At 20.5% G+C, this 10,835-nt stretch overlaps 2 protein-coding genes across 2 annotated transcripts; both read right to left on the bottom strand.

The window, feature by feature from the left end:
• Positions 1-6,076: 6,076 nt before the first annotated feature.
• LOC135950568 (uncharacterized) lies at positions 6,077-6,892 on the bottom strand. The gene has a single exon (XM_065500104.1). It carries the CDS (start codon positions 6,890-6,892, stop codon positions 6,077-6,079), a length of 816 nt encoding a protein of 271 aa, XP_065356176.1.
• Positions 6,893-9,158: 2,266 nt separating this feature from the next.
• LOC135950567 (uncharacterized) lies at positions 9,159-9,833 on the bottom strand. The gene has a single exon (XM_065500103.1). The coding sequence runs from the start codon at positions 9,831-9,833 to the stop codon at positions 9,159-9,161; it is 675 nt and encodes a 224-aa protein (XP_065356175.1).
• Positions 9,834-10,835: the final 1,002 nt, after the last annotated feature.

The raw sequence follows: 10,835 nt of genomic DNA, 5'->3' as shown, positions 1-10,835 counted from the left end.
AATAATAATAATAATAATAATAATAATAATAATAATAATAATAATAATAATAATAATAATAATAATAATAATAATAATAATAATAATAATAATAATAATAATAATAATAATAATAATAATAATAATAATAATAATAATAATAATAATAATATAATAATAATAATAATAATAATAATAATAATAATAATAATAATAATAATAATAATAATAATAATAATAATAATAATAATAATAATAATAATAATAATAATAATAATAATAATAATAATAATAATAATAATAATAATAATAATAATAATAATAATAATAATAATAATAATAATAATAATAATAATAATAATAATAATAATAATAATAATAATAATAATAATAATAATAATAATAATAATAATAATAATAATAATAATAATAATAATAATAATAATAATAATAATAATAATAATAATAATAATAATAATAATAATAATAATAATAATAATAATAATAATAATAATAATAATAATAATAATAATAATAATAATAATAATAATAATAATAATAATAATAATAATAATAATAATAATAATAATAATAATAATAATAATAATAATAATAATAATAATAATAATAATAATAATAATAATAATAATAATAATAATAATAATAATAATAATAATAATAATAATAATAATAATAATAATAATAATAATAATAATAATAATAATAATAATAATAATAATAATAATAATAATAATAATAATAATAATAATAATAATAATAATAATAATAATAATAATAATAATAATAATAATAATAATAATAATAATAATAATAATAAATAATAATAATAATAATAATAATAATAATAATAATAATAATAATAATAATAATAATAATAATAATAATAATAATAATAATAATAATAATAATAATAATAATAATAATAATAATAATAATAATAATAATAATAATAATAATAATAATAATAATAATAATAATAATAATAATAATAATAATAATAATAATAATAATAATAATAATAATAATAATAATAATAATAATAATAATAATAATAATAATAATAATAATAATAATAATAATAATAATAATAATAATAATAATAATAATAATAATAATAATAATAATAATAATAATAATAATAATAATAATAATAATAATAATAATAATAATAATAATAATAATAATAATAATAATAATAATAATAATAATAATAATAATAATAATAATAATAATAATAATAATAATAATAATAATAATAATAATAATAATAATAATAATAATAATAATAATAATAATAATAATAATAATAATAATAATAATAATAATAATAATAATAATAATAATAATAATAATAATAATAATAATAATAATAATAATAATAATAATAATAATAATAATAATAATAATAATAATAATAATAATAATAATAATAATAATAATAATAATAATAATAATAATAATAATAATAATAATAATAATAATAATAATAATAATAATAATAATAATAATAATAATAATAATAATAATAATAATAATAATAATAATAATAATAATAATAATAATAATAATAATAATAATAATAATAATAATAATAATAATAATAATAATAATAATAATAATAATAATAATAATAATAATAATAATAATAATAATAATAATAATAATAATAATAATAATAATAATAATAATAATAATAATAATAATAATAATAATAATAATAATAATAATAATAATAATAATAATAATAATAATAATAATAATAATAATAATAATAATAATAATAATAATAATAATAATAATAATAATAATAATAATAATAATAATAATAATAATAATAATAATAATAATAATAATAATAATAATAATAATAATAATAATAATAATAATAATAATAATAATAATAATAATAATAATAATAATAATAATAATAATAATAATAATAATAATAATAATAATAATAATAATAATAATAATAATAATAATAATAATAATAATAATAATAATAATAATAATAATAATAATAATAATAATAATAATAATAATAATAATAATAATAATAATAATAATAATAATAATAATAATAATAATAATAATAATAATAATAATAATAATAATAATAATAATAATAATAATAATAATAATAATAATAATAATAATAATAATAATAATAATAATAATAATAATAATAATAATAATAATAATAATAATAATAATAATAATAATAATAATAATAATAATAATAATAATAATAATAATAATAATAATAATAATAATAATAATAATAATAATAATAATAATAATAATAATAATAATAATAATAATAATAATAATAATAATAATAATAATAATAATAATAATAATAATAATAATAATAATAATAATAATAATAATAATAATAATAATAATAATAATAATAATAATAATAATAATAATAATAATAATAATAATAATAATAATAATAATAATAATAATAATAATAATAATAATAATAATAATAATAATAATAATAATAATAATAATAATAATAATAATAATAATAATAATAATAATAATAATAATAATAATAATAATAATAATAATAATAATAATAATAATAATAATAATAATAATAATAATAATAATAATAATAATAATAATAATAATAATAATAATAATAATAATAATAATAATAATAATAATAATAATAATAATAATAATAATAATAATAATAATAATAATAATAATAATAATAATAATAATAATAATAATAATAATAATAATAATAATAATAATAATAATAATAATAATAATAATAATAATAATAATAATAATAATAATAATAATAATAATAATAATAATAATAATAATAATAATAATAATAATAATAATAATAATAATAATAATAATAATAATAATAATAATAATAATAATAATAATAATAATAATAATAATAATAATAATAATAATAATAATAATAATAATAATAATAATAATAATAATAATAATAATAATAATAATAATAATAATAATAATAATAATAATAATAATAATAATAATAATAATAATAATAATAATAATAATAATAATAATAATAATAATAATAATAATAATAATAATAATAATAATAATAATAATAATAATAATAATAATAATAATAATAATAATAATAATAATAATAATAATAATAATAATAATAATAATAATAATAATAATAATAATAATAATAATAATAATAATAATAATAATAATAATAATAATAATAATAATAATAATAATAATAATAATAATAATAATAATAATAATAATAATAATAATAATAATAATAATAATAATAATAATAATAATAATAATAATAATAATAATAATAATAATAATAATAATAATAATAATAATAATAATAATAATAATAATAATAATAATAATAATAATAATAATAATAATAATAATAATAATAATAATAATAATAATAATAATAATAATAATAATAATAATAATAATAATAATAATAATAATAATAATAATAATAATAATAATAATAATAATAATAATAATAATAATAATAATAATAATAATAATAATAATAATAATAATAATAATAATAATAATAATAATAATAATAATAATAATAATAATAATAATAATAATAATAATAATAATAATAATAATAATAATAATAATAATAATAATAATAATAATAATAATAATAATAATAATAATAATAATAATAATAATAATAATAATAATAATAATAATAATAATAATAATAATAATAATAATAATAATAATAATAATAATAATAATAATAATAATAATAATAATAATAATAATAATAATAATAATAATAATAATAATAATAATAATAATAATAATAATAATAATAATAATAATAATAATAATAATAATAATAATAATAATAATAATAATAATAATAATAATAATAATAATAATAATAATAATAATAATAATAATAATAATAATAATAATAATAATAATAATAATAATAATAATAATAATAATAATAATAATAATAATAATAATAATAATAATAATAATAATAATAATAATAATAATAATAATAATAATAATAATAATAATAATAATAATAATAATAATAATAATAATAATAATAATAATAATAATAATAATAATAATAATAATAATAATAATAATAATAATAATAATAATAATAATAATAATAATAATAATAATAATAATAATAATAATAATAATAATAATAATAATAATAATAGTAATAATAATAATAATAATAATAATAATAATAATAATAATAATAATAATAATAATAATAATAATAATAATAATAATAATAATAATAATAATAATAATAATAATAATAATAATAATAATAATAATAATAACGAACATTTATCTAGTATTAAGCCAGGACGGCTCAATCTTTCACGCTGGTTAACAACAGCATCAAGAATCCTGCGACTTTATGTTACCCAAACTGAGGCTTCAAAAGAATTAAAAACGTTGGCATTTTTTATTGTGAAAATATATACCCCTTTTTGGTTTTTAATAAAAAATAACCCTTATGCTATTCATGGCAGTCGGTATATATTTAAATATATTGAGTGGACACGAGAATTGCCAAATGAAATTCAAGAGGTAATTCAATCATCTGTACAAATTAATGCTTTTTTGCACATCCGGAAAATATTATTCTTTCTATGATAACCGACGAAAAAATAGAGATTCGTAATAAAGGTTATGAAAAAATTTTTCAGTATCGTGCCAATAAAAATATACCACTTCGCCAATTCACCATTCCAACACTCAATTTTAATTGTCAATCGTATACGGATTTAATAGATTGGGAAGAGATAGCATTTTCAGAGCCCCCTTGCATTCAGTTTTACTCAACAGAACAATTAATGAAATACAACGACTCAAGCAACATTATAGATATTCCAGGTAAAACATTATAAATTCTCATAAAAATCGCGATAATAAAATTAAACTTTAAAATCGTGATATTTTAATAATATATTACTAATTTCAGATTTTCTATGTCATTCACAAAATACAGAACGATTTGTACATTTTGTCAGTCAATCCATCGAAAAAACTCGACCTTCTCATATTGCTAATAGAATAAACTCATGTTAAAGGATTTTTGTAAATAAATATATATGAAAAAATTATGTTAATATTAAAATATTTTCTATGAATTTATATTTTTAAGTTTTAACTGTTAATTAATATTTCTCATTTAGCAAACAATATACTAAACAATGTAAAATATATGTAATAAGCAGTTTTTTACATGTTACTTAAAATAAACAACAACATTCCAAAGGAATAACATTAAAATAATCATTATAGCGCGATGTATAGTAAATGTTTTAGCTTAAATTTAAATAATCGTAGTGTAACAAAAATAAGTATACGAAATTATACATCGATGGAAAGCTTATAAAATTTGAGTTCTTTTGATGCCCATTTCATACTATGAATTGAGTATACAGAGATTGTCAGATAGGAATGAAATTAGGTTTAAACAAATTTGAATAAACATTGAACTGGACTGAATTTTAAAAAACGAGAAAAACCATTTCGGTGAAATTACATGATGTTTATGATCAAGAAATTTCATCTATGTTGTAAAATTCTTGTAGAAACAGACAAGTCTTTACTTTTTGAATGTTTGTAGGACATTAAAATATTTATTTAATTTTACTTCTTAAGAGCTAAACATAAAAATCTTAAAGTTAACTAGAACTAATATAAGATCTCAAGTACTCTTGTGTACTTTAAACCTTATCAATGTAATATTTCCATCACAGCGTGGGGTAACAAGAGCACTAGTGATAAGAATATATTTTATTGCCTATTTTTAACTCTCACTTAATTGTCTATGCATTACATAAACAAAAGAATTGATGTGCCTCTTACAACTAGTATTCTTATCGCTACTTGGGGTTGACATAAAAACTAAGTGATAAACATTTATTTGTAATACAAGTAAACTAATCGAACAGTTTTTTATGACTTAACCCATGCACTTTTACTTATGATTTATGATATTTATTTTCCCATACTTGAGATAAAATATACTTAAATAAACCCGTGTTCAATTCTGAACATTCTGCCGGGCCCGCAATGGTAATGGTGTAGAAAAATCTATTTTAACTACTTCTGTTTTACTACATTTGTGCTTAATAATTAAACAAATCAATATAAATATAAGAACAATAATTAATAGTAGAGATGTATGTCCGGATATCGTGTGAAATTGCAGTCTCTTAAGTTCGATTTTTGTCTCCTTCATATTCAGGACTTCCCTTCTAAGATAATCGATGTCTTTGGTGTTGTTAATAATAGTAACATCAAATGGTTTGACCAATTTCGCTTCAATTTCTTCCGGATCTATGCCCCATGTTGACGCCTGAATAACAGAATTTACTTCCGACTCCAAGCGTTGTGAAGCTGACATGGTTATTCCTTCATATGTAGCAGTACATCCTTCTGATAGTTTTAATATGCCTTTTGGTGGCAATGTAATCCAGCTTCTATTATCCTGACCGCAATCCACTGTTAAAACCCCATTGTCAAATACTGAAAATATCCAATTGTTCTCTGAAGACAGCTGCTCCCAAACGCTTTTCCTTGGTACCGCTTCGAATGTACATTCAGCATGCCGGGATTGTTTTAACGCCGATACTTCACAAGATCGTTCTATGGCTGGCTTCCAGGGTATATTTCCGATGCAATTGTATTGACCTTGAAGATTTTTATCGCACTTATTTAGTTTCGCTTGTGACATTAGAAAGTACATATTAGATGCAAAATTATAAACTATGTAATCATCTTCTACTCTTGGCATAACGGCGCTATTGTTGACGTCTACAGGAAGTGTGATTAATTTATATACTTCGGAATTATGCATCTGGATTAATGGTACTTCCAACTGAACCACGAGTCGGTTATCAATAATGGTGCCCTTCGCCTTCATCCCATGGTATACCTCTTTGAGTTCAGTACCACATTCCTTTCCAGGAAGAATCAGGTTATTAGGCAAAACATTTTCTATATGCAATATTTCTTTCTGCAGTTGTGTTGGTGTTAACAGGTCGGTATTTATATGTCCATGGTTGATATCAATCAACATATTTATAACTGAAGATTGTATCTTTTGGCACTCATCAACCATCAAATTCAATTGTGTGGCCAATATGGAAAATAGCAAGGTTAACCGCTCTGCACTGGTTTAATTTTTTGTTTGATCATAGAATAGCTTCAGTTGACCGTACATTTGTTTAAAGTTGACATTAACATCTTCTGTTGTCTTTTTCATGACATTCAACGTCGAATCAATAATAGATGTTTGTTATTTAATTAATTTATTTAAATCTTCTTGATTACTGAAAATATTTTTCATATTTTCCTCCATCTGCTCTCGATCGTCTGCGTCCATCATTCCAAAGAGGACGTGATAAATAGAACCCACAAACTCAAATGGTGCTCTTTTCTTCCGGGGTTTGCTAATGAGCAGCTCATTATTTTGATCAAGAAGTTTATATCTCCTCTCCATCACTGTCATCACCATTTCACAGGAGTCCTTAAATAAACTTAATTTTGGACATTCTTCTCTTATTTTCACCATCAGTTTACCAATCCGTTCAAGCTCTTGGTAATACAGAGATAAGTCGTAGTATACTACAATATTCCACTTCGAATTTATAGCGTTTAGTTGTCCAACCTTGTCGAGATAAAGCGCCGTGTTTGTCGATAGATTGGTTATTGAAACAGCGTTATTTTTGTTAATTGGTAATGTCTTAACTGGTTTCAATAACATCAATACCGTCAGCATCAGTTGTAACCAATATAAATTCTTCTTCTCCGGGTCTTTCATCTTCGTATAGTGGCTTTTTAACGGTGACGAATTCTCATCATTTGTATCTGAACATACTAATGGACACAATTTATTAATAGGCCTTTTCAATGTGTTATTTGCTAGCTTCAACGTTGCGACTCTAACTTTGCCATCTTTGCCGCTATGTATTTCTGCAACTCTCGCAAGTGGCCAACTAGCTGGATGTGTATTATCATCTTTAATTAGTACAACACTACCTTCTTTCAAATTCTCTGACGGAAACTTCCATTTGTATCTTTGTTGTAGAGTCGTAAGGTACTCATTTTTCCATCTGATCCAAAAATCTTTTCTTAGTTTTTGGATTAACTTCCACCTATTTAGGGAACTTACATGAGTTTCTTCAACATGTTCAGGACAGGCATTCAGTGGTCGTCCAATTAAAAAATGGCCAGGAGTTAAGGTATCCATTTGATCATCATCATTACTGTTTATAGCAACTAAAGGTCTCGAATTCAACACTGCTTCAATTTGTATTAGAAGAGTGCTCATTTCCTCATATGTAAGTTTGGCTTCCCCAATGGTTCTTTTCAAATGGAACTTAACTGACTTGACGCCAGCTTCCCAGATTCCTCCAAAATGAGGAGCTGCCGGGGGAATAAAATGCCACCGAATTTTTTGCATCGCAAGTATAGGAATAACCGTCTGATTATTACGAACTGCAGCTTTAAAATCATTACATAATTTTTTATCTGCGCCAACAAAGTTTGTTCCGTTATCCGAGTAAATATCGGAACTGACACCCCTTCTTCCAAAAAATCGTCTTAAGGCGGCTAGAAATGCTTCTGATGTCAGATCGCTGACTGCTTCTAAGTGGATCGCCTTTGTCGTCATGCAGACAAAAACAGCTATATACGCTTTGTATGATTTCTGTCCTCTACCTTTTGAAAACTTCATGTGTATAGGACCAGCATAATCTACTCCGACATGTTGAAATGGGGCTGATACTGACACACGAGACTCTGGAAGATTGCCCATAAGTTGTTTTGCTCGTTCTTGGCTATATCGAATGCACTTTGAACAGCTTCTTATACATTTCTTAATAGAGTTTTTCATATCAAGAATCCAATATTTACGCCTTAGTGTTGCTTCAACTAACCTGTTACCACCATGTAACGTTGAAATATGCGTTTTTTCTATAAGTAAAGATGCCAGAAGAGATTTTCGCAACATTATCGGATGTTGTTGATTAAATGGTAACTTTGAATTTTGCAATCTACCACCGACACGAATAATTCCATTCTGATCTATAAATGGAAACAAACTTGATATTCTGCTATTTTTATCTACTACACCAGTTTTTCTCAACATCTGCTATAATTACGAACTTCCACAGCCTCCATTTGGTAAGAATATCAAAGATGTCATTTTGTAGCCTAGGACCGATATGCATGACATCATTTAGGCTTTTTCCATTTGACGTCTTTGCGGATGCGTCGAACACTACTCTCAATTTTGTAGTCAGACTGCCTTCTCTTATAACTGCTTGGTGAGGTAAATAATATTTACCACTGTTCGCTATATTTACTTTCTCCATATGACCAAGCTGTAGATACTCCTTCATGAATTTATGGTAGTCTTCCTTCAACTTTGGATTTGCTTCTAGTTTTCTTTCCAGTGATAGAAGTCTTGCTAGCGCCTGTTTTCTGGAGTCACCAAGTTCATTGTCATCCTTTTTAATAGGTAGATTAACTACAATTCTATTGTCACCGTCTACTTCGGTGGTTTCCTTGAAGAGGTCTAAACATAGTTTATCTTCTTCGTAGTCTTCGGAATTTGTAGGTAGTTCTTCCAGCTCCCAAAATCGCTCCAAGTTCGTAACTGCTACTATAACTTTTCTAGGATTCTCCTTTTTATGTATGACACCTGATAAAATCCATCCAAAGATTGTGGATTGAGCCAAAATACCATCTCTTTTATATATGCCATCTTCAATAATGTTGGTTATGATATCCATTCCAATCACGATATCAATACGATCTGATTTATTTAATGATGGATCTGCTAACACGAAATTATTGATGCTTCCTCTGACACTGTTGTTACCTGGGAACAATGGTCTATTAAAGCTCTTAGAACTACATATTCGCCATGCAGAGACTGCACTTTCACTTGTGCCGTAGAAAGTAACACATTCGCTGGTGAATGTGTACTCATGGAACTAACAGTATTATTGGCTGCTGTTCCTGTTGATTTTACAAAATTGATATGTAAAAGTGTGTTATGCATTTTGCCGCATTGTTGGCATTTCGTTTTTTGGAAGCATCTCTTATCCATCCTGTGGTTTAGGCAGATGTTACAAATTTTTCCTCCACGAACCCAGGAATTACGATTTTCCACTGTTAATGCAATGAATTTTGTACACTCTCGGATTTTATGGCCGCTTACTTTACAATAGTTGCAATAACTATTTTCTGTTGAGAGTACCGTTGCTCGAAATTGTTGTTTTTTGTGGTTATCCATATTGTTGAATTTTTTAGTTGTAGATGCCTCCAATGCTTCACATTGCAATTCTATAAATTGCATAACATCTCCCAGAATTTGAATTTCTTTTGATTTTCGAGTATTTTGCTCATATAACATGAGCCCTTCTTTATCAAGTTTTCTTATAATTATTCTTGCGAGTATTGGGTCAGCATCTTCATCGCCTTTAGCGCCTGAATACTTTCATTGGTAATGTTCAGCAAATTCCTCAGGCTGCTTGCTGACATTGTATTTGTACTTGGTTGGTCTAATATTTTATCGACCAACTTAGTAAACAAAATTCTTTTATTACCATACCTCTGGTTTAAAATCTCCCAGGCTGCAATATAGTTGTTTTCCGTAATTGGAAGATTCTGTATAATTTTCAGAGCTTCTCCTCTGACATGAGTTTTTAACCCTAGCTTCTCCACAGCTGGAAGTTTGCTCATATGCACAAACCGGTTGAACATGTTGCGAAATGAGCACCATTCTTCCA

The sequence above is a fragment of the Calliphora vicina genome, chromosome 2 (assembly GCF_958450345.1).
Source record: "Calliphora vicina chromosome 2, idCalVici1.1, whole genome shotgun sequence".
Lineage (NCBI taxonomy): Eukaryota > Metazoa > Arthropoda > Insecta > Diptera > Calliphoridae > Calliphora > Calliphora vicina.
Note: the sequence above shows the minus strand (reverse complement) of the source record. Positions and strands in the feature narration are given on the sequence as shown.